At 51.8% G+C, this 27,592-nt stretch overlaps 1 protein-coding gene across 1 annotated transcript in view; it reads left to right on the top strand.

Moving 5' to 3' along the window:
• The first annotated feature begins 213 nt into the window (after positions 1–213).
• Positions 214–27,592, top strand: part of EPHA8 (EPH receptor A8) — a 49,699-nt gene continuing 22,320 nt past the window's right edge. Inside the window, exons 1-3 of the mRNA XM_075721521.1 lie at positions 214–298; positions 11,974–12,038; positions 21,671–22,334. Of these exons, the coding sequence (XP_075577636.1) occupies positions 214–298; positions 11,974–12,038; positions 21,671–22,334 (814 nt within the window). The remainder of the gene's footprint in view (positions 299–11,973; positions 12,039–21,670; positions 22,335–27,592) is intronic.

Here is a 27,592-nt window from a genome sequence, read left to right as displayed (position 1 = left end):
GCTCGCTGCAGAGCCCACCCATCCCATTGGCTTGCGAGTGGTGACAGGCAGGCTGCTCCCTCCCTGCCGAGCCGCTTGCCTGTGTGGATGCGAGCAATGTGCGCAAAGTGCCTTTGCATTAGCCGGTGTGTGCCGTAGCTCCAGGCGCTCGCTCACAGAGGTGCTGGGACGACTGAGGTGGCCCTGTCCCACGCCCAGTGGCCCCGCCGGACCATGGCATGGGTACAGGGGGATCTGACATCCTCAATCTCCATTGTCATCGCTTTGGCTGCCTGCCTCTCTGCCACCACCAGTGAAGGTAGGAACCGGGGTGGCCCTCGTGTGACGGGGCAGTGCTGGGGGGACCTGCAGGATTGCTGCGTCTGTTTGGATGCTTCCACATGGGCTTGCTAGATCTGCCAGGCTTAGCTTCTCCCTCCTCCCAGGGGAGCACAGCTCTGGGTTCCTGCCTGCCTGAGTTTGCTGATCCTGGACTTTTGCACCGGAGGGTAAACTTCGAGCTGGGCAGGAGGACTTGATTTCTGCAGCAATGCCTGCCAGCTCTGCCTGCTGCAGCATGCAGGGGTGCCTGCAGAGGGGACAGGGACACAGACACAAGCTCAGCCATGGCGATCCCCATCACCAGAGCTGGCGGCAGTGCGGGGCCATGCTTGCTGGCGGGGTGGTGTGGGCTGTGATGGAGCGAGCGGGTGGGCACAGGAAGGTGTACAGATGATGCAGGGAGCTGGAGGGGCACTCAGGTGGGAAACTTGTCACAAGGGAAAGGGCTGTAAACTTCTGAAGCGGAAAGCAAGGATGCAGCCAGGGACCTTCTCCCGACATCTTGGTGTCAGCCACATCAGGCCTGCTCCCTCCGCCTGGCCACTCTACCCTGCTGCCGATCGCACTCATCCCCGGCTCTTGTCGGCAGTTCAACCCTGCTCCGGCGTCTCGGGCCCCCCTTGGCTTCGGCAGCACTGCTCCCACTGCCTGCCACCCACTCGCTCGCCTGCCTCCTTCCGCGCTGGCAGCAGCGGCACGGCTGCTTACCCAGGTCTGCTGATCTTCATCACCCAGAGATATGCCGTTCCCGCTCCCGAGCGTGTCCTTGGCACCAGCAGCAGCATCCTTCCTCCCTTCTGCTATGCCTGAGAGCCGTGGCCAGCACGGCACAGCCCTCTGCAGCGAGCCCCGGTGCTGGTGTCCCTACCCGGTGGCGGCAGTGGCAGCCCTCCCTTCTCCTGCCCCTGCACCCCTGCCATCCTTGCGGCATGCTGAGGCCCATGGGCTGGCACCGCAATGCCTCGTGCACTTCGCGGCACCCTGCTGGGCCGGGTCCTTGAGCCTACTGCCATCTTCCAACACCCACCCGCACCTCTCCTCCTACCCAGCCTGTCTTCCGCACCTGTATTACACATTTCTAGCTATTTGCTGGCCCTAACCCTGTTTTCTGTCTGCTGTCCACTTCCTGACACTCCTCCTGCTCCTTTCCTCACCATCTTTCCTGCCCTTGCGGGGGGGACGCATTTGGGTCTCACTGCTGGGGATGGTCTGTGTGGGTGCGGGATGGGACCCCAGCACCCTGACACCCGTAGGCCCTGCTGGTCCTCCATTCCATGGTGCAGCAGCTGTCCCGTGCCCTGAGCCCGGGGCAGAGCGTGGTGCAGGATGCTGCCTGCGCTGCCCCAAGCTCTGGGCACTGCAGCCCTGCAAAGCCAAGCAGCCCTGCCTGAACTCAGCTAACCCTGGGCATGGGCAAGACAGGCTGGGGCCTCTTTTCTTCCCTCTGCAGAGGAGATCGCTGGCTGCTGGGGTGGGCTTTATGGCTTCCGTATGGACAGGCAGGCCCTGGTCTGCTGTCTGCCTGTCCCCGGCTGGGAAAGACCTGGGTTTCCCATAAGACTTTTGGGAAAGGAAAGATAGTCTCAGTAACAGCCTTGGTGAGGGGGATGTGTGGGGATGGGGGTGAGCCAGGCTCTGGGGAAGACCAAGTAGGCTGGATCTGGGTTAGACCAGGCAGAAGGTGCTGGGTGGCACCAGGACAAAGTGGGGGACCCTGCAGAAAACTGGTGGTGCTCCGTGCGCTGCCCCCAAGGACGCTCACGCCTCCGCAGGTGCTGGGGCACTGCTCTGCAGTGTCACGGGGCAGCCCAGTGCCAGCCAGGCCCAGTGATATGGGCAATGGAGCTGGGGATGTGGCTGCAGGCTCCTGCATGTCTCAGGGTGCTGGGACGGGCTGGTGGCAGCACCCATGCTGGGGTGGTTGCGTTGCCAGTTGTTGAGCACCCTGGCATGGGGATGGGACTAGAAATGTGGAGAGATGCTGCAAAGTGCAGCACAGCCTTAGTGTCTCCTAGATTCCAGCTGTGCTGGGCTTTGCTACCCCATTGTTACAGAGTGTGGCGCATGTGGGCACACTGTGAGGGTGCAGCCATGGCGCACAAAGATGCCCCGCTGCTGCTGACCGTGACCTCTACCTGCTGCCACAGCCACAGTCTGCTTCTTGCTGTGTGTCTCTGGCCATGCTACCCAGAGAACCCAATGCTCGTTTAAGAGCTGCAGGGTAGAAAATTACAGCCGCAAAGGAAATTTAAGACCGGTGTGTGCTGCACTCTATGTGTGCGTATTGGGAGGCAATTGGTATATAAAGACATGCATTAGCCTGAAGAAACGGCTTCAGTCTGATTTTCTTCCCCTTCCAAGAGCTCCCAGTGCCTTTCTCCTTCCTGAAAGATTTGTTCCAAGAAGTTTTGAGCTTATATTTTTTTATTCTTTTCAGTCTTGCATGCAGTGGGTGCCCTGGAAATGGGAGAAAAAAGGAATCACCGTTCCGTGGGAAATCCCCACATTTCAACACGGCGGCCCTTGCAAAATGTATTGAAAGCCAAAACTCAGATTTTTTTCTAGATGTGTGAAAACTTGCAGGATGTGGAAGATTTTCATTTGGAGCACTGAAAAAAATTTTGCCTAAAATTGTTAAATTGCTTTAGAGCAGGGAGGTAGAAAAGTTATTTTCAATAATATGAAGATAGTGTGGTAGACTAAAATATTTATAGTATTACACACCGAGTTGCATAGGCAAAAATATTGAAGTGGGTACTATATATGACACCACGAATTGAAGTTAAATAATAAAATACGAAATATCTTTGTTGTATTGTAAGAAAATCAGAGGAGCAGAAAATACCACATTTGAGACTTGGACAGGAGGTGATAAAATTGTATTTTCTGCCAGAAAATGGCACTTTAAATGCTGCTGCTGGGGTCTGCTCCCTCGCAGGTGATGCCTCCAGCTCAGCTCTGCCCTCCGTCCTCATCTGGTGGGTGACATTCCTCCCCATCACAGCATGGACCCCATGGCCTGCGGGTGAGCTTGGGTGGTACCTCGGTGGGGAACGTGGTGCAGCAGGGGAAGGGGGATCCAGGCATATCTCCTGCAGCATTTCAGGGCACATAGAGATGGTCAAGGCAGACACCAGGTGACAGGGATAGGGTGATGTACAGGGAGCGTACTGGGCAGGACGCGAAGCGGATGATACAGGGATGTTCGCCTTTTCCCTGCACCATGGGGTCAGTAATAGAGACATTTTATTCTTCCCCGCAACTGGGATGGGGCACAGGGGAGCACCAGGGTCCTTAGGAAAACCCAGCAGCTTGCTGCGTTGCCAAAATGGGGGCCAGAGGAAGGGTTTGTGGCAATCTCTCCCACTAATCTCTTGATTGTAATCTCATTAATTGCCCCTCTGCTCAAACAGAAAAAGAGGTAAAAACTCATCTGCACATTTATTCAACATTACTTTTCTACCCCTTCTGCAGCAATGCCGAAGTCAGGGCTATGGGAGAAGCAAAGCTCTGAAAGGGAGAGGAAATAGCTTTTTCATTTGTAAAAAGGCTGTGAGGATGCCGTGTTCCTCCTTAAGAACAGGAAACAAGAGGTTTTAGGTATGCAGTCTTTTGGTGATGGGGGGGATGGAGAAACATTATTTTAAAACAGGGAACTGATTTGCGCTACATTTGCAAAAAAAAAATTATAATTTCTGGGGTGTGTAATTTTTTGATTGCTCCCAAAATGCTGATATAAAGCAAATACTTGCACAGTTTTAGGTAGGCTCATGGGCATATGTTTCTGGTCTCGTCTTCATTTCTATTCTTCTTGTATGAATAGCTTAAACTTCTGGAAAATCCAACCCCGAAATTTGCGTAAAAATAACACAACAGTGCACAAAATGCACCTGCTCTGTGAGCTTTTTTTCATTCTCCTTGAATTCTTGTTTCCTGAAATCATGAGGGGTTTATTTACAGTGAAAATAAATGGGCACCTATTTTGGTGATGGTGGAAATAGATCTGATGAATCCAAATTTAAGTACAACTGAAAACTGGATTAATTACTCCAGGGATGAAGGAATTCCCTATTTTTTCGATTGCTGAAAAAGGATTAGAAAAATATTTTACTCAAAAAAACCCACCCCAAAAATCCAACCAAAAACCAACAAACCCTAGCCCCAAAAGATGCTCAGCCAGGGAGGGAGGGAGAGCAACTCGTCCCACGCATCCTGCTGGGATCGGCGCACGCGGGTACTGGCAGGCAAGACTCCGGGGAGTGCCGGTTTCATCAAGGCATCCTGACACCTCCGCTCTTTGTTTTGGTCGGGTTCTGTGTTTCGTACGTCCCTGCTCGCTTCGCTGGCAGCCTTCGGTGCTGCCTTTATCTCCAGGGGCAAATCCATTCATATGACAACTCTATTCATACCCTGACAGTTTTTGATAGTTCATTCTCCTAACCCCAGCATGTTTGCATGACCAACACTCAAAATTATTCCTCTGTCACAGAGAAATGATTAACCCCTTTGGCCCTGTTAGTTCAAAAGTGAGCGGCAGGATCATGCAGTCAAATTTCCTTCAAAAAGAAACAAAAAAACCCCCATGTCCTGCCCATGTAGATATGTGGTACTTCAGATCACAAATAACCACATAAAGGATGTAACACCTTTATGGATCAGGTCCAGCCACGCCAATAAAGCCTAATAAACTGTTTGGCCCAGCAATGGTATTCAACCTTTATCTGAAGACATCGGCAAAGGCAGACCCATCCCTGCCTTTAATAATTCGTTCCAATGGCTCATCAGCCTCAGCCTTAAAAAATTGGACCCCTCTTTTTCCTAATACACATTTGCCTGGCTTCACCTTCCGGCCATTTGTTCTTGTTAGGCTTTTCTTGCTAGATTAAACAGTCCGTATTTTTCTGCCATGAAAGTAAGCCAAGTGCAACTGGGTACCTCGCACCCCTTGTAGGCACAAGTAGATTGGGATCTGCAGGTTCCCCTCTCTCATATTTTTTTTTTCCTCCAGTTCTGGTATCATGGTTATGCCTGTGGTATCTTCTGCTTTATCCTCAGTTGCTCATATTTAAAATGCCTTAATCATGTAAGTGAGTGGCAACAGTGCTGGCTGCAGCTGGATAGACCAGCTCCATCCCAGCACAAGTTGCTGCATCCTTCCTTGGATGAAATACCTTTCGTGTTATGTACCTCCCATACAATTTTTAAGGACTCTTGTGATATTTCATTACTGGTGGCATAAGATATTCAGCCTGTCCTCTCAAACGTTTTTAGTATTGGTATTTTTGTCCATGAAAATGTTCCATTTTAGAAAGCTATTTTTAAGAGAGAAAAGTAATTGCTTTTAAAAGAAATTAACTTGCTTTAAAAATGTCACTGCATACAAAGAGCTAAGCATGGTTTAGGGTGGCCAACTGGTGTGAGAACAAAAGACGTCCTCAGAGAAATTAGGGAAAAAGCACCCGACAGCCTGAAAAACTGCCATCCAAAGCCCCTTCAGATAATCCAGATAAGTGAGCACATTTGCCAAAATCCACATTTCCATAGTGAATCCTCCAGAGAGGATAATACTCAAATCTTTGCCTTTTTCGGGGTGCTGCAGGGTTTGTCCTGCTAATGGACTCACAGGCTCTGCTACAGGTAGAGGTCTCCAGTGCCAAGTCCACCTGAGTCACTGTGGGTGGCATGGGAAGTGGCTGGGAGTGACACCAGGGAGTCCCGATTTTGTATAAGAAATCTGCAAAATCCCAAACAGGCAGGAGATAACAGTGCAGGCATGCAGTGTACAGGTGGGGAGTGGAAGCACTGAGATGGTCTGGGATAAGGACCTGCGAAGGCATTAGGGGCTTGCCTGGTGTGAGCTTCAACTCCCCAAAAATGCAGCAGAAGCCAGAAACCTCAGTGGCTAAAGCTGAAAACCCATTTTTGTCTATTCTGCTATACCCAACAAACATAAGAAAAGAGGCGAGGGAGTCAGGACTGGTGTGAGGACACTGGCAAAAACCCCTCTGGAGATGGCTCCAATTTCCCCAAGTCTGTACCGCACAGGTTTTGCTTACCACAAAGGTTTTGCTTACCACAAGCAGAAGAGGTTTATTTTGTATTAGAAAACTCTCCTGTATAATTTTTAAAGAGTGTCATGATATTGCATTACTGGTGGCATGAGATATTCAGCCTGTCCCTGAACCTGGGGCTGCAGATTGGTGGAAAGTGGGAAGTCCTGGTCTGGGTGCAGGTACATTACCTGTTCTTCGAGCTTCTGGGTTTGGGGACACTGGTCAGGGATGAAAGAAGCTGTCCTTTGATGGTGTGTGTGTTGAACGGATTAGCTCTTGCAGGGCTTTAGCCAAACGAGATGCCAAGGGGTGGCTGTGCAAGGCACGGACTCCTCCCTGCTGATGGATGTGTCCGTGTCACCTTGCCGTCCCTTAGGCTGGCGACATTGTGATGGAAAGGACTCACATGATTCCCAGATGACCAAATCCAGACCTGGGGACACCAGGTCTGCAGAGCCCTCCTCCAGGGCTGCAGGCACCCTTCAGCTGCCCTCAGTGCTCCCCAGTGCCTGCCCCCCCGCTGCCTCGCCACAGTCCTGCTCCTTCCCCTAGTCAGAGTGGATGTTTCCATGGAATTTCTTGCCTCCCTGACCTTTCTCCCCGCTCCCCCCACACCATCCCCAGAGCCTTCCCACCTCCTCCTCTGGCTTCTGCCCTGAATTACAATAAGCCCAGCTGCCCCTTGAGCCCAAAATAGCTCCTTCCCCACTGGCACGACCTCCTGGGCCAGGCACGTGGAAATGTGTGCTCACCCCTCACTCTGAGCCTCGGTTCTGGCCCCATACACCCCACCCTTGAGCCCTGGGACAGCCTGTGTTTTTTAACATTTCCAGTCAGTTATTTATGTCCAGCTGGCCGTGCACTGTTTGCACTGAAACCTGAGTGTGCCACGATGCTGGGATGCACACCGGTACTATAACCCCCTGCCTGGCAGTGGATAGTATGCATGCTTTAATTTGGGTCACCTAAGCCAGTGTGCCCAATTTGCCCTGGCTGTCCCACCGCACATGAGCATCAGGAGTCTCAAACAGAGTAGGAAACATGAGCATTTTACATCTATATTTTCTCACCTAGATTTCTGAGAGGGAACATTTTTTTGTTGTTTGGCTTTTGATGTGGGTTTTTTTTTTTTCAGGGAAAAAAATGCTGTCCTGTAATTTCAAGGTTTTTAGCCTTGGAAATACTTTATTCAGGGTGTTTTGTTTTGTTTTGTTTCATTTTTTACATTATTTCATGAAACCTCTGTCCTACCACAGGTTATGCTCTTGCGCTGCATATTATCTTACAAGATATCATGCAGGGTCTGGAAGGATCAGGTTGATCATTTTATTTTTAAAATGTGAACTGTGGCTTTTTGTTAGCACTGATTGAACAAACAAGCTTTCTTCCTACATCAAAGTATCTTCTGCTCCTGGTATACTGAAAAGGGGTGACCCTCTGGGCAGTCCTTATGGGCATTACCACTCCTGATGCATTACAAAATGATATAAAATTAAATACAGAAAGTTCACAGCAACAGTCTGGAGGTCTAAGAAGAAATCCTGAAATGGGAATTAGGGCACATCCAAAATGCACCACTGCTTTTTCACAGCAATTGTTTGAAAATATTCTTTTAAATATTTTTTTTCAGCCTGATTCTGGCATTTCCAGAAACATGGAAATCCCATGTTCCTGCCCGATTTGGTGACATCTTTTATATCTACCCGCAATGCTTTCCTAAATTTCCTCTGTGGGCAGTTTAGGCCAGCGGGTGCCGATGCGAGCACCATTCCCGCTGTGTCCTTAGTACGTGCAGTCTTGTGGACAAGCAGCTGCTTGACAAAGGCTGCCTGGATCTGGTCACTTGTGCAGCGGAGCACTGGTGTGCAGCACCCTACTGCCACGGTGCCGACCCGGATCCGTGGGGCACATCCCCTGCACACAGCTCCCAAATGGGAAGAGCTGACCTACCCTCTAGCCTTGCTGCTTTTACCTCAAAGTCCAATGGTTGGCATTGTGTGTTGGTGAATAAATGACGATTTTTCTTTCTTTAAAGATAAATATTGTCCCGGGGAGGGGGAAGCTGAAAGTGAAGCATCCCTTCCTGCCCCCCCGTGATGCTCTGAGGCCAGTAAGACAGAGCTTTGTTGCTCAGCTTTGCCTCCCGAGTCAGAAAGGTCACGGCTGGCTATTCAGCATGCCCCTGGATTAAACGGTGGGACACAAATAGCTGACCCACCCTGGCCCCACCTGCCCCTTCAGAGTCCTGCCTGAGCTTATGGGAAATGAATGCCACTGGCTCTTGTTTCCCTCCTCTCAGGGAGCCTCTCCCTGCCCCTTTCCCATACCCCAACTCTCTCTTCCCGCTGCGGATAACGCTTCCCATGTTGTTCCCCCACTGAGTGGGGCTGGGGCTATGGAGCCGGCGTGGGGTGTGCAGGCCCACATGAGGCTGTGGGGGCTGAGCCCACCAGTCTTTAGGTAGCAGGGTGCAAGAGCACCTAACTGGGCTGATAAGAGTTTAATTATCAATGCAAAAGATGTTGTTGCATGGGGGGGGAGCTTTGCTGTGAATCTTGGGAGGCCTTTGAAGTTGTGATGGAGAGGAACTGAAGCCCAAGGGAACAGGGCTGCTCCCACTGACCCTTCCTCCCCATGCCTGTGCTACAAAGGCCGTGCCTGGGAGGGAGACGGTGGAGTAATTAGAGTGAGGACTGCAGTGGGTTAACAATTAGCGAGGGAGCTCAGGGCCCTCTTCAGTCCCCCATTGCTCTTCCAGAGGCTGGGGCTCAGCACATCCCCCAGTGTGTCAGCCCCAGGCTTGTCCCACCACCCCACCATGCACCCCCGGGTGGGCTGAGGGTCCGCAGGCTCCCTGGGCTGGGCAGCCGTGGCTCCTATCGCACTGTTCCTGAGCCCGGGATGCTTATATGTGGGATGTCAAGACACCCGCGCCTCTGTAGGGATGTAATACATCTCTGAAGGAGTCGTGGTCACCAGCACAAGTATTGAGAAGGGTTTCTGAGCGCTTGTTCTTTATGCAGCACAAGAGATATATGGGCCCAGGCAAAATGTACATCCCCTAGATGCTAGTCCCTGCTTCAGCTTCCTCAATCATCTCAAGCAGTGTTTAGAATTTGGTAGATATGGGTACGGATACAGATACAGGTACAGATACAGATGCAGATATATAGATATAAAAATAAAGATGAAGGTATAAACTATACATATACGTATGCATATATGTACACCTAGTCATTGACTCCTGCATAATCTGCATGTATAAGATTGCAACATGCACTATTCAGGCAAGATTACATGATGCAACTTTATAAAGGAGCACATAGGTCTGCCTTGCATGAGACTCTGGCTCAAGACCCCAGTTGGCACTGGGGAAGCGACCTGCTTGCTCCTAGGTGCTTCCATTTGAACGGGCAATCAGGCTTGACAGCTTTTCCACCAGTGTGAGAATTTCCCCTGACACCTCCTGGTGTTTTGGCTCAATACACCAAGTTAAGGCCAAGGCACAGAATAGGGAAAATACAAAATGGTGCTCAGGAAAACAAAATGGGGCTCGCAGTTTGAGACTGATATGTGCAGACAGTCCATAACATCAAACAGAATTGCCCAGCTGTAGGAGAGAGGTCTCCCAAACCGGCACATTTTCTGAGAACATTTCAGCTGAAAGGAGTCCTTTGTGGTGGTCTCACTCACCCTCTGGGATCAAGGGCAGGTTTTTTCTGAGCATCACCCCCAGAGAAGCAACGCAGCTGGGAGATCACCTGCAAGGGGCTGGAAGCAGCACTTGTCGCATGTGATGCGGCAGGTTCCCTTCGGTGTTGGTCTGTAGCCTTTCCCTGAAATGGACGGTTGGGTTTCAGGAGAGTATTGGTCTCCCCATATCCCAGCACAGTATGTAATAGTGCTGCTAGATGGATGCTCATATCCACAGACATGTGTGCTATACCATGCGTTAACACAAGAGCTCTTGGACACGCAATGCCTTTATATTTGTGCAATGCCCTCGGCAGTGGGCTTAATGCGTAGGACTCCTATGCACTTGGCTGAAATGCTTGCTAAGGAGTAAAAGAAATAACTTAGCCCTCTTCCTGCAAAGAGGCACGAGCAGTCTGCTCCATGGGCATGTTGCAGGGAATGCAAGCTTGTGTAGTTATATGTGCACCAAAGCACCCGCAAGGAGACAGCTCCTTCATCTATATGAGGTTGGGTGACAACCATATCCACATGGTGGAATGGGGTGTAGCAAGCTGGCTCCAGGTCCCACACACCACTGTGCAGACAAACCTGGGGTATGTCCCACCATGCCTGCTCAGCATCTGATCTCAGCATCGTTCCCCATGGCACGATGCTCCAGCCGGACCCCAGTCCGTGCAGGCTCCTTGTGCTGCCTGGAGAGCAGCAAGAGGCAGCCACGTCCATTGCTGAGCATCTCAGTGTGGGAAAGAGGGTGCAGAGACCACAGCGGGGGGGAGACAGGGTCTGCGAAAGCAGTACCCTCCCTGCAGCCTGCCTGCTGAGGGTCACCGGGACCATGCTCCTGCACTGTGAGCAGGGAAACTCCTGAGCCCAGGCTCCTGCTGGGCGAATTACCCAGGGAAAATAGGCAGAAAATCTTCAGATTAACAATAACAAATAAAAATGGATTTGAGATCTCCGAGGTAATTACTCCGTGCTGAGGGCAAGGGGCCTCTTTAGCAGTGGGAGCAGCGCCGTGCGGAGAGTGAAGGGGCTCGGCCTGCTGTTGGGCCAATGGAGTCACACAAGAAACCCTGGAAATTCTTTCAAATTGTTCTGCTAACATTAATAAATGCCTCAAAAGCTCCTAATCTGCTCTGTCAGGAGCATGACGTCCGGGCGTTTCACAGCCAGCTCACGTCTCTGCTCCTCTCTCCCCCGCCTCCTTCCCTGCCTGGTAATAGTAAATGAAAGTGGCACCCATTCCTCTGGCTGCTGGGACCAGCATCACACTGAGCCCAGCCTCTGCTGGGGCTGGAGCTGCTGTCCCAACATGCCCTCTCCCTGCTGCAACAAGCCAGTGTTGAGGGGCAGCTCACCCTGTGCATGCAGCAATGCCATGGCACCCCACTTTCCCCCACCTGCTGACACTGCACAGGTTTCCACGGGAAGCTCCTGAGCACGTTCAAAGGCATCCTCGCCTCTGCCCCTGCAGAAGCTCTTCCCCTCTCCTTGCAGATTTGCCTGTCTCCTCATTAAGCCAGGCTCCTGGTGGTGGCAGGGCTTTTGAAGGGCTAGCTTTGATGGGCCTTCTCATGCAGCCTGTCCCCCATGGTCTGGCCTCTCCAGTGGGGTGTCAGCCAGGACCATGGGGGGTCACTTTGTGCTGGAGCAGGGCACTGTGGTGTATAATTACAGCAGCTGCTGGATTGCAGATTTCAAAATGGTGGTGCTGGGAGGGATATGAGCCTAAAGGGCTCAGCAAAGCCTCTGGAAGAGAAGTGTCCAAGCGAGGGATGATGCTCCAGTTGCATCGGTGTTGGCAGGGGACAATCAAGAGGTTGGTTGTGATGGCTCGGTTTCTCGCCCCTCAGGGATGGGGAGAAAGCTCTCTAACGCAGCACTTTGCTCCTTTGTTTTCCAGTGAACTTGCTAGACACATCAACAATCCCGGGGGACTGGGGCTGGATGACTTATCCTTCACATGGGGTAAGTATGAAGTGGCTTGTTGGCGCATGGGGGACCCCAGTGGGATGGGTCACCATAGGTCCCCGTGGGCAGGGTGGATGGACATCTCAGCCCCAGACTGGTGCCTTGGTCAGTGCTGATGGGGTAAAAGGACCACGTCTGTTGGGAAAGTGCCAGCCTGAAAGACTATCAGTGGGATGCAGACAGTTTGGAAATGCTGTTTAACTCTCCATGTCCCCTGGTAGGGACTGGGTTGTCACCAGGTCCTGAGCTTTAAGGGAACTCAAGAGCTGGGTTGCCCCATAGGTAGTTATTCTGAGAAGCATCTCATTCCTTGCTGCACCAGGAGAAACAGCCCAAAATGACTGGGAAGCTCTCAGCTGCCTGTAATCAGAAGAGCTTGCTGTGGGAACTGGGCAAGTGGAGCAGGGAAGCATCCCCTGTGGATGGTTTCTTACAGGGAATGGGGATGTAAATGCACAGCCCTGAGGCGTGGCCAGGTGGGATATAGGGGTGGTGACCCCCATGTGAGCCTGCCATCTCTACTGGCTGAATCCTCTCCGCGCACTCCCTTCACCTGCATTTCCATGTCCAGGTTTTCCTGCCACAGCAGCTTTCTGGAAATTGTGAGTTTCAGATGGCAGCAGTGACCTGGCTGTAAGGATTTTGCTCACTCATTTAGTGAACAGAAACAATCCCATAAATACACACAGGACCAACTGCAAAGCACAGTGGGGCTTGCTGCATGCACAAAACATGCAAAACTGGGGTGCCTACCTGGCTTCTGCTGCTGTGTAGATTTTTCATGTCCACTCCTTTTCATCCCTTCTCTGAACTAAACGGTCCTAATCTTTTCAATTCCGCCTCCTACAGAAATCTTCCCAGGCCTCTAATCATTTTCATTGATCTGTTGCTTGAGACTTTCAGTCCCGACGTTGTTTGAGCAAGAGTGATCAGAATTGTGAATTCATAATAATAACAATGATCAGATTTATATCAGACATTATCATGTATGTAAATATATTAAATCATTAACTCAGTTCTAATTTTAGCACTTAGCTGTTGCAATGATGTCTATCCTGGAAATGTAATAGATTCAGAGGTAAAAGGTCAGAGGGGACCGCAGATCTAACGTGATGTGATCTCCTGCATAAGGACAGGCCTTCAGACCTGCCAATTAACTTGCATCTCAGAAAAGCCCACTTTTAGAAAAAAACATCCTTGACTGCAAAATTGCCAGTGGTGTTAAATCTTCCAGGTCCTGTAGCGATGCTGTTAGCAGGTGGCTGTTAAAAACCCATTGCTATGTGGTTTTGACTGGCTTCAGTTTGCAGCCACAGGACCCTCTTCTGCCATTGCCTGGATGAGGGAGGTGTTGTCCTCTTCACAGCCATGCACAGGCTGCCCTTCGTTCATGTGGATCCCTGTCGTGTCACCCTGCTGCTGCCATCTCATCCCAGCCTGCTGCCAAATCCTGACATCCTGGAGTGTCCCGATGCATGTTCAGGGATCAGGGACCAGGGCTTCCTCTGCTCCCCTGGGAGGGAGGATGTTTCTGGAAATGAGGGCTGTTTCACTTTGTCCACTTCCGCTGCTCTGCCCCTCACCACATCCTAAGCAATTCTTCCCCATAGTCAGACCCTCCATTGCTCACAGACTGCCCAAGGCCCTCCTTCTTCTGGATCCTCCACCATGAGTCCAGCTCTCCAGACACCTGTGTGACCGCATCCCCAGGCCCATTGCTAGCTGTCAGACATGTAGATGGGATCCATCACATCACCTATGTGACTTGGATGAAGATGAATCCACCTGAGCTGGCTGTCCTGGGGACACATGGGCCTAACTGGGCAGGACCTTGCATTCACAAAGCAGACAAGGGATTGAGCCTACAGGTGGCTCTTTCTCACCACATCAGAGACTTCCATGACTGGTTAAGGTGCAGCATCCTGTATTGTACATCTGCAAATCCAGGGAATGAATCCTGGGTCCCGACCCACTAGGGCTGTCAGGTGTAATGCGTTACATGACCATAGGGTGCCGGGGCTGGCTCGCAGGGCAGTCACTGCTATGCTGCTGTCTTGCACTACAGCAGATGCCCAGCAGTCCGTCACCAGCAGCCCAGCAACTCCTGAACCCTAATACATGTCTGAAGTCTCCACCTTATTAGTGATGTTTATTAAGAAGAGTTAATACTGGATACCAAAAAAGAAAAAGAAAAACAAGAAAAGACTTGTATAACACCTAACGCCAAAGCCACCTCTTGGACATGCTGCTGTGTCCTCCTACAAGTCCTAGGTAAGTCATGGGGTGACACCACTCTTCACTTAACCTGTGCTTTTGCCCAAATCGTGGCCTTGTTACGGAGAGGACAACCATACAGCTGGGTGAAAAGTGTCTTGAACACCTTCAGCGAGGGTGCCTAGGTTTCAATGTGACATTCTTGCACAAACAACTTTGCATATATTTTTCCAGCTGGATGTTTTAATAGCTCCACTGAACACTTGTCTGGAATGTGGTTCTTCCTCCATGGGCCATTGCATTGCACCATCCTGAAAGAGCATCTCATTCCTTTACCCTCCTACTGGTCCTTCAAGCTCCAGGTGCTTTTTAAGTACTAAATTTGCACTTGGATCCAGTTGCCATCACTGGAAAGGAAGCTGGTGTCTCAGTGAAGCTGCTGTAGGATACTCACTCTCAGCGCCAACGATTTGGCACTGAGCAGACGCCTCCTGAGCAGCCCCACAGCAGAGTTCAGATTCAGGCGGGAAAGATGCTGGGTGACTTACAGGCTTGGTAGCTTGGGTCCACATGGCTCCAAGCCTGGTGTGATCTCTACTCTGGGAAAGGGACTGAGTTTGCTGGTCACGAGCTCAGGAGTACTGCTGGTGTCCCTGGGACGGTCCCTGCCCACCGTGGTGTGCTGTGACTCTGGCTGCCCTGGGCTGGGTAGAGCCCAGTTGCTGGCATAGTAAGAAGGTGGTGCACTGTGAAGCCAGATTTTATTTGAGGTCCCCTATTTTTGCTGCCATTTCCTTAATTCAGATACTCCTGCTGTAAAAATAACGTGGCAGTGCCCCCTCCACACACACTATCCTCCCTTGCTGCCTGCTGGCTGTCCTGCCGGAGCCATGGCTGGAGTGTGTGCTGGGTGCCAGGGAGTGCAGGATTTCCCTGCAGTATCTCTGCTCTGTCCACGTACAGACACATCCATCACAGCATCCTCCTGCCAAGGGACAGTGTTGCTGACCCTGGCTCCCCAGCTGAAGTCATGCTTGTTTTTGCTTTACCCACATGTCCACTCCCCTGCCCTGTGTGAGCCCAGTGCCACTGCATGGGTGACAGTGGGGAGGTGGGTAGATCTGGCTGGGTCTTTGCATGGCACTAAACAGCACAGAGGTCCTCAGCCTGAGGAGCTTAAGAAGGGGACTTCTGTCCGCTAGCTCAGTCCCTAGTGCCTTATGGCTTGCTTTTCCAGCACTTGCAAGTCCTGTCCCACCTCTCTGGGGCTCCTGGGGATGCTAAAGGAAAGGTGGCAGTCTCAGAGGTTTCCTCTTCTGGACTGGGAGATCCCAGAGCTGCCTGCACAACCAGGGCAATGGTCCAAAGCATCAGCAGTGCAAAACTGGAAGGGTACCACTTGCAAAGTCTTGATGTTTTCATCACACCTGTGGGCAAAGTGAACTTGCCTCACAGGAAGTTTTTTTTTTCCTCTCTGGGTTTGCTATGGCCAGCAAGAGCAGAGAAGCAAGGGGCTGGGAGCAATGGGCACAGCGGGGGTCAGCAGCACCATCAGCCCTGGGGAGTGTCAAGCCATCAGGGAGGCATGTGTGGCCTGTTTTGACATTTCCTCTCGCCAGACAATTAACTGAGGGGTAATTGGCTGTAATTGCCGCTCAGGGGTTTAATTGCATTCCCCCTCACCTCCATCCCGGAGACACGTGCAGGAAGCGGAAGGGTCACTGGGAGCATCCCTGTCCCACAGGCTGCAGCTCCTCTCAATTATAACTTCAAAGGGCTCCCAGGAGCTTTGCGGCTCGCTCTATCCCCACAACAATTCCCTTTGCATTGAAAATTAAACTCTTATCAGTGCCGTCAAAGAGGCTGGCCCTTCCCCTTCTGTGCCTGCGGTTTCCCAGCTTTCCTTGCCCCACTGCCCCAGTGCCCTTCTCTCCCCTCTCCTTGCTTGGCACGTGACCTGCAGAATCAGAGGGAGCCCGATCGGCCCCTTTGCAAATTGCTTTTCTACTGACTAATTAAAACGCTGATGAGATAAGTCAACATATTATTAATAATTATTGCATCGTCTACTTTGATTTACAAAGTCAAACAGGAAATGATTTTGTTCAGACACAGGGTATCTAAGGAGCTTGAATGATGCCTTGAAAAAGCTAATTATAATGGGAACACTTCAAGGGTTGGAGAAAGGCCTCCCGTGCTGCCCACGACCTCCCTGCCTGCCCCCCACCAGCACCTCCATGGTCTGGCCCCACAGCATCCCCCTCGCTGCATGGACTGGGGTTAGCCAAGAGAGCTGGTGGGCGTCTGCCATGCAGGCAGCTGCCCCAACACCCGGCATGCTCCATGCTGGCTTTGCTGGTGCGAGCACCAGGAAAGACCTTCAGGGGTGGTTTGCACCTCCCCATCTCTGCCCCTCCACTCTTGGTAAACGGACGGACGTATCCTGAGGCACCTGGGCACAATTAGCCAAGAGTGCTCTTCCCTCATTCTGCAGTAGCTCAGAGAGAAAAGTGGCAGAAAGACACCAGATTTGCTTAAACAACCATCTGAGAGCACAGACGACACATTTCTGCCATAGGACCATCTCTCAGCAGTGTTTGCACATCAGGGATGGGGATTTCATGCTGGTGTACAGTGCTGCTGTAAACACCCCGGGACTGAACTGTTTGCAGAGCAAAGCCTACACAGCAGGGGACTTCTTTTTGTCTAGCTCTGGTCCTGCAGCCAACAACCAGTTCATGGCTTGGATGAACCCCATCTGACATGCCAGCTCTGTTATAGAGCAAGGTCTCCTTGTGCCCCTGCAAAAACCCTGTCCCCAGCCCAAGCTGTGCTGTGTGCTTGCAACTTTGATGCCCTTCAGGGTTTTGTCTTTCTCCTCAGAGCACCAAATGATATTGGGGCTCTCCTACCTGCCAAGGCCATGTCTTCTGCCCTCTGTCATTTTGATGTCCTTGTGCCATCTCTTCGGTTTCTCTTCCAATCCAGAGCCTCTGCCTGGATCCAGGAAAACCAGCACATTACAGGGCAAGCTGCGGCGAAACTGTTTTCTTTGAAAAAAAAAATATGGGTAGGAATGGAACAATGGAAAATAAAGATTTAGACTAGTAATTGAGATAAAAGCTCAGCTCCCAGTGCTTGTTCAGTAAATACTGGGTTATTGCTAATTCCCCAGATGCTGGTCACTACCAGGAGTTAATCACCTGCAGTGAAGCTCAGGGTAGTTAACTGCCTGACAAATCCCTCCTTAGCCGCAGCAGTGACTGATTTCATGGGGATTATCTCCATTAACGCCTCCCATCTAATGATTTATAGCTGCAATAACATCCTTCTCTTTTTTTTCCTCTCTTGATGACGGTGGTATGAGGGACCCAGCAGCTCCTGGGGAAGTGCCGTAGCTCGGTGCTTGCTCTCAGGAGGAAGGGAAGTGCTGGATGTCTCAGCAGCAGCAAAAGCTTTGCTATGTCAGACAGACCTGGCATCCCTCCTGGAAGCTGTCCCAGGGCTGGGGAGACCTCAACCCTTGGCTCCCTCCATGGGCACTGCAAGGGTGGTGGGAGGCTGAGGGGGACGTGGTGTCTCCTTGCCTGTTCTCCTCCTCCTCCTCCTTCTCCCCACGCTGCTGCACCACACAGGCCCTGGGAGAATTCTAAGACCATGCTCAGCCACCCAGATATCTGGTGTTTGCATCTTTTGCCTTTCATAATCTGGCAAATTTTTTTATAACTGATGTTGACTTTAATTTAAACTATTAGGCAAGCCCCTGAATACAGATGCAATCATGTCCCGTTTCCCCCCCCCTGCAACGCGTGCGCTCACCGCGTTAATTATGATGTCCTCATTTCCGTCTCGCTAGGGGATCTTATCACAATGATGGGGGCCGGGCTGAGCTTTGTTTAATAAAAGCCACTTCAAACCATCAGCCTAGAGCAGGCAATGCCAGGAGGCCGGGTGTATGCACAGTGCCTGTGCTCTTGAACCGATGGTACCCAGCATCAGAAACTCCTCTCCCTGGCCATAACAGCCTGTAATTAAGGTGAAACAGAAAAACCCTTCAAGTCATGGGGATTCCTGAAGTGAGTCCCTCCATCCCTAATGTCCAGCAGATCCTGGGACCTGGCAGAGATCGTGGGACCTGTGTTGCACACGGGGAAGATGCACCTGTGCCATCTGAGCCACCATTTCTGGTGGCCTACGCTTCCCTCCATGCATTTTCACCAATGGCAGGGCACTTGCCCTGTAGGACCGTGGTACAGTTGTGGTGTTTTGGGCTAGTCCCAGACTGGGATCCCAAGGCACTGTGTAGGACCCTGGGAAAGAGCTGACAGTCCAACTGCTGTGCAAAAAAGCACCAAGTTTGAAAGAGTGATGCTGCAAATGCAAACCCTCCAAGTTCTCCCCTGTGCTTGATGCTGACCATTGCTGGTGCTTGGAGATGGGCAATTAGCTCCCTGCTCTCTGCCGGCCATGACGGTGCTGCCAGCTCTGCCAATGCCACAGGGGTGTGCGGACACCACGGTCATGAGCACCATCTCCTCTGCCAGATTTGGGAGAGGAGTGAATGTCTGGAGACCCAAAGCAACCACACTAGTTGGAGGCCAAGGCATTTTGGTGCACACAATAAGCTCCTATTTCCCTTGTGGACACTCCTGGAGAGCCCTGAGCCCACACACATTGCAGAGGGGAGCTGGCTGTGCATTGCAGAGAGCATCCCTGCTCACCACCCCCAGCTCTGCCCTTGCCCCACGTGTCTCCTCCCATGCGCAGCTCTGCCTCACTTCCCCCACCCGCCCCGGGGAACTCAGCAGAGAAAAGACAGGAAACAGATGTTGTGTTAATTTGTGCTCGATTAATTTCGACAACGACTTCCACACCCTCTGCAGTGCCGCAATGCATGTCCATGTTGGTGCAGGAGCGGGGAGCTGGCTGGCTCCTGCCGGCCCCAGTGAAGGGGTATGCAAGGAGCTGCGCTGTGCCTGCTGCTGCACATGCTTCAGGACACCCCCTGTACCCCTTGACCAAGTAGCAGGAGTGTATCCTGGGTGTCACAGCACTTTCTACGGGCTCATCCCTGTGACTGGGGAAGCTGAGGCATAATAAGAGGGGTGCTGCCGCTCACCCTGCCAGCAAAGCACACAGGTAGCCTGGCCCCTTTCCATGTTATCTACATGAGTGCTGGGGTGCAGAGCAGGTCTTCAGTGATCCTAGGACCTAGGATGAACCTGGGCATTTCTAGAATTCAGAGGACTTTTTTTTTTAAAAGAACCAGAAATATTTTTCTCTCCTGGCAGTGGCTTGACTTTCACACCCTTTGCCAGCATATTCCCCTCTGACAGAGCTTTTGTTGAAGTTTGCACCTGGACCTGCTGCCTTTTCCAGGTTGCTTTAAGCTCTTTAGGAGTGAAAAGCAGAGTTTTCTCCTAAATGCAAGATGCTGGGGGAGTTTTGAAGATGTTCATCACCAAAATGACTGCTCTGATTACCCTAGCACTAGCAGAAGGCACAGCAACACCTCCTCCCCAGGAGTTGCAGGTCAAGGAGGTTAAATGAGGAAGGACTTTCCCATCTGAGAGGGGAGATGGGAGCAGGCTGTCTTACAGGTGTCACTGATAACCTCCGTCCAATATCTCTTATGCTCTGGAGGTGTGATGCCCTCCCCTAGCTGTGTCCCGTCCCTGCAGTGCTGGTGGCCACATAGCGAGGCAGTCAGGTGCCCGTCCCAGCAAATCTGCATCCTTGTCGGCTCCCACAGTCACTGGGGTGAAGACTTCAGGCTTGCCCCCTCTAAGCTGAGCATCAGGCTCCTTCTTTCTGGGCTGCTGTGGGTTTGCATCTGCAATGAAACACGGGTCAACACTTGCATAAGAAATCACCATTTTTGCCCTGTCAGAGCAAGCCTGGAGGTTTATTTTAATGTAGTTACAATGCTGCTTAAAAGATTTGTTTTCCTGCTCTGTGCACCACTGCTGGAGCTTTGCTCCCCCCGCTCCCCCAGCTCTCCCTAGCTCCCCCAGCTCCCCCCAGAGAGCACACAGGCAGGCAGGGCAGGTGGGAGGCTGCTGCCTGTCAGCTGCCTTCAGCTGTGCAGGCAGAGCTGGCAACCCGAGGAAGGTACAGGCAGGGCTGCGTCTGGGGCTGCCCCTCACAGCTGGACTTGGGTGTGGTGGTGGGACTCAGGCATCTTCAAAGCCTGTTGCTAAGTCCAGGGAAAAGTCAGAAGGTTTGAAGTCCTCCTCTGCTCCTCTTCTTCCTCCTCCTTCTCCCATAAGAATTCAGGGGTCCAGACCTGTTCATGGGGGACGTGATTGGGGTGCCTGATTTGAACAGAGATGTGAGCTGAAGTGGTGGTGGGAAGCCCCCAGAGAAGGAAAGGTCTGTGGGTCCTGGTGAGGGGTTGGTGTGGTTGGAGAAGGTGGAGATGGAGACATGTGAGGCAAGAGTGAGCCCCCAGAAGTGTCCTGTAGCCCCCAACGACTAAGTTCAACTTGTCCCTCAGCTATGGAGATCATTTATATCCAGAATCGCACTACTTCTTCTCACTTATCATTCAAAACCACTTAGCATCCCTCTCTTGGATGACACAAATGTCCCTGTATTTCTAAACCCACCTAGACCACCCCTCCATTGCAATCCTGCTTGCTTCAACCTGCTTTTGCCCACCATCTCCTCACCAAGCTCACTCTGCTGCCACTGCTACACTGAATTTTAACCCCAGAGCTGTCAAGCTGTAAGCCCCTGGGTTCCCAGAGCCATCCCCCAGTCCAGCCTCTTGTCTGAGCTGAGCACTGTGGACTCACACTGAGGAACCACACTGACCTCACCTTGCCTTGGAAGAAGGGGACTCTGAGCCCCCATGAAGCCCCGTTTCTTGCTGGAAGTCCTGTGTTCTCTGCATGCTTCCCCTTCACCCTGTGGTACACACCCTGAAACTCATTCTTCAGCTGGAAAGCAGCCTGTTTTGTTTGTGCATGGAGATTGCATGAGACAGAAGAGACTCAGGTGAGCACCATGCAGGTACCTCCCTGCTGCTGCTGCTAATGACAGGTTGAGCACCAAGAAAATGGACTTGTAGACATGGTCTTGAGGGTTTGGACCCCTACTAAACACACACTGCCATCAATTTCTGCCATCAGATCAGACTCGTGCAAGCATTCTGGTCTGTGAACAGGGGTGCACTTCAGCCAGCTCTGCATCAAGGTGGGTTGTGGGAGTTACTGCCCAAATTAGTGGTGTGTAAAGTCCGCTCATCCTCATTTTCCTTTGGCCTGTGGCAGCAGTGATCTCTTGTCCAGATGCAGCTGCAGGAGCAGAGGGAGTTCATCCCTGGGTGGGTGATGGCACAGACTCCTGCATGCCTCGTGCTCGCCCAGTGCTCGGGGACATCTGGAATGACCTGTTCTCTCTCTGTCCCGCAGTGGGATTCAATCAATGAAATGGATGAGTTTTTCAGCCCAATCCACACCTACCAGGTCTGTAATGTCATGACCCCCAACCAGAACAACTGGCTACGGACCAACTGGGTTCAACGGGACGGCGCGCGGCGGGTCTATGCAGAGATTAAATTCACGCTGCGGGACTGTAACAGCATGCCAGGCGTGCTGGGCACCTGCAAGGAGACTTTCAACCTCTACTACCTGGAGTCCGACCGGGACCTGGGCACCAGCACCCGGGAGAGCCAGTTTATGAAGATCGACACCATCGCAGCTGATGAGAGCTTCACCAATGTGGACCTGGGGGTGAGGCGCCTGAAGTTGAACACAGAGGTGCGGGGCGTGGGGCCACTGAGCAAGAGGGGTTTCTACTTGGCCTTCCAGGACATAGGTGCTTGCATCGCCATTGTTTCAGTGCGGGTGTACTACAAGAAGTGCCCAGCAATGGTGAGGAACTTGGCATCCTTCTCTGAGGCTGTGACTGGGGCAGACTCATCCTCCTTGGTGGAAGTGCGAGGAGAGTGCGTGGGCCATTCAGAGGAGAGGGACACCCCCAAAATGTACTGCAGTGCTGAGGGAGAATGGTTGGTGCCTATCGGGAAGTGCGTGTGCAGTGCTGGCTATGAAGAGCAGCGGGATTCCTGCATGGGTGAGTCCCTGCTTCTTGCTAGCAGTGCCTGCAAGGGGGGGCATGGCTGCAAGGGGCTCTTGCCTCTTTGGGGAAGGGCTGAGGGCAGAAGTCTGCTCACAAAAACTTGGACAGCCAGCCTCTGTGGAGGCCAAGGGCTGCCCAAGCCTTTGCTGGCTGGCTTCATGCTTCCAAAATATGTCACTGGTACCACTGGCAAGCTCCTTGGGAGCTTCTGTGAGCTTGACCATGACAGGTCCTGGTGCACAGGGCATGGCTTTGGGTTGGGGGCTGGCTTTGCAATGGGGACTGGCACTGGGACAGGGGCTGCACTGGCTCCATCTTTCCCTACCATGTAGCATGTGGCCCAGAGGTCCCAGCCCAGTGCCCCCAGCAGCTCTGGTTGGTGCTGAGATCTCTGCTGGTGCACTCCAGCGAAGCACAGCTTGGCCTCTCCAAAATGCCCCACCGCTTGCTTCCCTTTGGCAGGGGGGTTGAAAGCGAGGAATGCAAAAGGAAAAACACTGAGCTTTCATGAAACAAGGTTATCGCCTCCATCCATCACCCCTCCCCAGGGCTGCTGCAAAGCTCTGCCATCTGGGGGTGCAGAGAGCCTTCCCAGGAGCCCTCTGTGCCGCTGGGCAGACATCAGGCTGCCGACTGTACAAACTGCGATAAGGAAGTGGGGTGACCAGCAGCAGCCATGCACCAGGCACGAGGATGTGTGTGTACAGAGCATGGCGCTCAGGGCTCCCCATGAGAGCCCTCCGCACAGATTTGTTTGCTCTCAGTTTCTTTATGGGAGGTGTTTAGGGGAGCAGCACAAATAAGAGTGCGGGGCTTTTGTTTGAGTTTTGTGGAAATGTCAAGTGAAGCATTTGTCTTAGGGAGACTTGATGCAAGGTTAGGACGTCCGACGCTGGACTGGAATGGATCCAGGTGCCACTGGGACCTGTGCCATCCCCAGCGGGTCCCCAGCTATGCAGAGTGGGAAGGACAGGCAGAATAAATGCTTCTATCCAAAACTCCTCCAGCCTGCAACCAGTGACTTGAAAGTCATCTTGGGATAGATCTGATAATTCAGACAGGGTCATCTTCTCCATGTTAAAGAGTGGCTGCCAAGTGTGCGTGGGGCCAGCCATGTGCTACTGTGGGAGGGGGCACTGGCATGGGCTGCCTGTATCGCTGGGTCCCAGCCCCATGACTGCAAGGAGCTGCAAGTTGGACATTTGGTTCAGAAGGTCCAAATACCTCTTCCCCGTATTCCCCCTCTTGTGGTCCTGTACACCAGGCTCTGCCCCAGAAGATCACCACCTCAAAGCCTGAAGGCTGAGGGAAGACCTGGCATCAGTGCTGTGCTCAGTGTACCTCATTCTCTTGTGTTTCCTTGGGCACGTTTTTCTCTCTCCTGAGAGCAAAGCTGTGGGAGAGCTCCTTGTCTGCCCTCCTGCCCTTTTCTGGTGGGATTGCCCCTACCCATAGGCATGGCACAGGAGGAAGTGTGGTCCAACCTGCCTCCCCAGATGGGGAGGACACAGGCAGAAGCTGGCCCTCCTGCATGCAGACAGACTCAGACCCATGCTGCTCAACCAATAATGCTCTCAGGTGAAGAACTTCAGGGCTTGTGGCATCAGAAACAGGACAGAAATGTCACTGGACTTTCTCTGATCTCCATGTCATCTCACCCTCCTGCCTTCCCTGTCCCATTTATCCAGCTCCTAGCATGGGAAGTTTCATAGCCCAGCATCAAGTGGGCAGGGGCAGCACCTCCTTCCTAGCATCTCCTTTGGTGGGTGGGTGTGGAGCAGAAGTACATATATTTACACACAAAAGCAAACAGATGCAAATCTCTGATCTAAGCGTCTTGTGCTTGACTGGGGCAGAGTTCATTTTTCACGGTGAAAAGTGCTTTTCCGGAATGATTTATAACCCCAGCGGATCTGAGGAGTTGGAAATTAGCCGTTTTAATTGTCAGGCAGACAAAAGCAGGATTCCAGTGGCTGTCGCCCCAGCAATTTTTCATTCTCCGTCACAGGGATGAGATGATATAAATCACTCCTTGTGGCCCTAATAATCTTTCTATAAATATCAGGGAAATTCATTTTTTGCTTGGGGGGAAAAAATTAGAGAGAAGATACTTTGCCTCTATGGCAGTGTTTAAAATGTGATTCCAAATTAATTTCCTTCCACCTTTCACAGCCAGACGCCTTATTTGTCAAAGCTAAAGATGTTTGAACAGTGGAGGTTTCTCCCCCTTCTCTTTAACGTTCATTTTTCTAAGGACCTGCCAGAGTGATGGAAGACAGCTCAGGAAACCAGATCATGGCCAGAGCTGCTCCCAGCCCTTCAGAGAAAAAGGAAAGCTGTGCCACTGAGCTGGGAAGGATGGGGTGAGGTGGAACATGGTGGAGGATGCATAGGAACCTGGGGAACTTCTCTGCCTCTTGTCACCTTTACTGCCAGCCATCACCTTGGATGCCCCTTTGTTTGGGTAGGAGGGTGGTGGCTGGGATCTCTGATTCCTTGCACTTACCCCAGTGGGATCCACACATTTCATCTTGTGATGTCCTGGTGTTTGCCATAAGGATGTGAGGGGCAGTTTCCATGGGATCAGGGTGGGGCAGGTCTCGGCCCAGGGACATTGAGGTCAGGACCACGCTAAGGATGCCAGCTAGCCTGGCATCAGATATGTCACAGCCCTGGATTGCACGAGACATTTGACCCCTGTATCTGTGCCTCATGCATCTGTCTGATTTATCTTCAGAGGCACAGGAGCCCCTTTTCCAGCTGTGGCCGGGCATGGGTGCTGCAGTGCCTTACTGTGCAGAACCCAGGTTTGAGCATGAATTGCCACAGCTGCTGAAGGGGTCCTGGGGTCTGCCAGCTCCTGAAATTCCCAGCTTCTACTCCCACAGTATTTTATACCACAGCCACCTCAAGGATGAAAACCCTTGGCATCTCTCTCCCAGAGCAGCACAGCCCTGCTGCCCAACTTGCTTTCCCCCCCTGTTTTCAAGGCTCTGAAGGACTTTGCTTCCCTCATCCCCATCACACACAGCCAGCCTTGGATGTGCTGCTCTTTCCTCCTTGAAACATATCAGTCCACAGCAAGACATGCTAGTATCTCTTACACACATCAAATAGCAACTGCTTTGCCTAAATAGCAGAATAAAAAACAGCATAAGTGAAAAGCATCTGTCCCAGCAATTTATCAAATACGAAGACAATCAGCGTAATTCACCTTATTTTTATGCACCTGTTGCGTAGGACAAATAGAGACCCCTTTCAATAAGGTTAGTGCAATTAAAGAAATGAGAAAGGGGAGCACTTTAACCCTGGGTCTGCTTCTATGGGAAGGGAAGAAACCCACAAGCCACCTCCTCAAACAGCCATGAGGCTGAAAGCTGGGACATGTGTACCATGTCCTGTGGATGGATGGAGAGGTGGACAGGGAGGCTCAGGCATGTGAGGACAGTGGCTCTTCACCCACACCCCTCTTAACCAGCCCTGGCCAGCCCCTCTTTGGGGAGGGCTGCTGGGCTCCTAAGCCACCAAGGCTTTGGGGCTGTGGCCCTTGCATAGAGGTCAGCCTTTTGGGGTGGATCTGAATTATTCCTTGGGCTGTGCCAGTCACCAGCTATCAGTGAGCAAAACTAGAAAGTTGGACTAAAATCTATTTAGCTGATAGCAAGTTGTACACACACAGAGAGTTGATTTGGACCATCAGTAGCAGTGCCACAGCTACCCATCACGGTGGTCCTCCCCAGGAGCTGACACAAACCCAGCCAGCCAGCCAGCCACCAGCCACAGAGACCTCCAGGAGTGCAGAATCTCCCAGGAAGGTTTTTATTTAATGAACAAATGAAAAAGGGTAAAAGAGAAGAGACAAGCCCCCTCCCCTGCTGTCTTATGGGTGAATGAGCCTTTGGCAGAAATGCAGTTCCCAAAGAGCATCTTTGTGGTATATCCATGGGTTTCAGGAATGGGACTCACTGTTCAGACATTTTTGTCAAAAGTTTGGGACCAGACATCTTAGCCTCCAGGTGTCCTGATTGCTCTGGCTGCTTTCCCTCTGTGGTGCTGGGAGGCTTCAACTTGGCTGTTGCCTTTGGCTGGAAAACAGTAATGAGGGAGCAACAATTAAGCTATTGCTGCTCCATCAGCCCATTTGCACAAAAGGATGGGTGTTTGTAGCCTGCCAGGGCTAAGCAAGAACAACTGCCAAACAGGGGTCTGATGTGTGTGGCTGAAAAAGGATATGACCCTGGAGTAGACTTTACCCAGCTCTGCTTAAGCTGAAAAAAATGTCCTGTGTCCTCTGGACAAGAAGAGACGGAGGCTGTCACTGCTGGGACCCTTTCTCCTCCAGCTCCCAAACTGAAGGAGACATGGGAATAGGAGAAGGATTGCTGGCCCCTCATGGACAAACCCTTCTGCTGCTGGGCTCTCTCGTGCCTCTTGTGGCACACGGCTTGTGGAAATGGATCTGGAGAGTTGAGTTAGCGATCTGGAAGCCAGTTAATTTTTTCCAGTTGGTGGGATTCATACTGATGAACCAATCAGCAAATTTAATGTACCTTAAACCTTCCTCATGGGCAACTTTAATTGAGCAATTAAAGCACCACGTCATTGCTAATTAAGAGAAGAAAATACCCAGATTGGTAATTATGTGCTTGTGAATACAGTTTTGCATCTGTGGACCTATATGAAGAAAGTCAGTGGAGATTGACTTTCCAACTGGTGGGGCAAGGGGGGAGCAGAACTATATGGTGTGAGAGGAGGGGAACCCCATCCAGCTGCACCCCATTATCCATGTACTATGCTGGTGGGCACAACCTAGCCACACTAGGGGACAAAATGACAAGCCCTAGCAACACCAGGGGACAAAATGACACAGGTGAAGCCATTTGCAGGGGAAGCCAGGTCAGAGACATGGACTCCAGCTGTGCTGGGCTGTGCAATGACCTGTGGCCACAGCAGCAAACCTTTGCAGCTGTGTGAACAGATGTGGTCCAGATGCTGATATTGGAAGGGGAGGAAAGGTGGAGGCATGCAACCTGCTCTTCTTGGGCTTGGGCATGAGGGGACGGACCCCTTTGCCCAGTGCACTGCAGGTGGGGATGCTGCTTGCCCCTGGATGCCTACCTGGGGGAGACCACAACCTGTGCTCCCTTCCTTCAGTGCAGAAGGGGTAGAGAAGTATGCAGGGATGAGGAAAGATTTGGGTTTAAGGAGTTTTGGGTTAAAGGAGCCCTCCAGAGCCTTGCTCCATTCCCTTC

Source organism: Pelecanus crispus, chromosome 15 (genome assembly GCF_030463565.1).
Source record: "Pelecanus crispus isolate bPelCri1 chromosome 15, bPelCri1.pri, whole genome shotgun sequence".
In the NCBI taxonomy this organism is placed as follows: domain Eukaryota; kingdom Metazoa; phylum Chordata; class Aves; order Pelecaniformes; family Pelecanidae; genus Pelecanus; species Pelecanus crispus.
The sequence above is the reverse complement of the archived record's forward strand: the minus strand, read 5'-3'. Positions and strand labels throughout refer to the sequence as shown.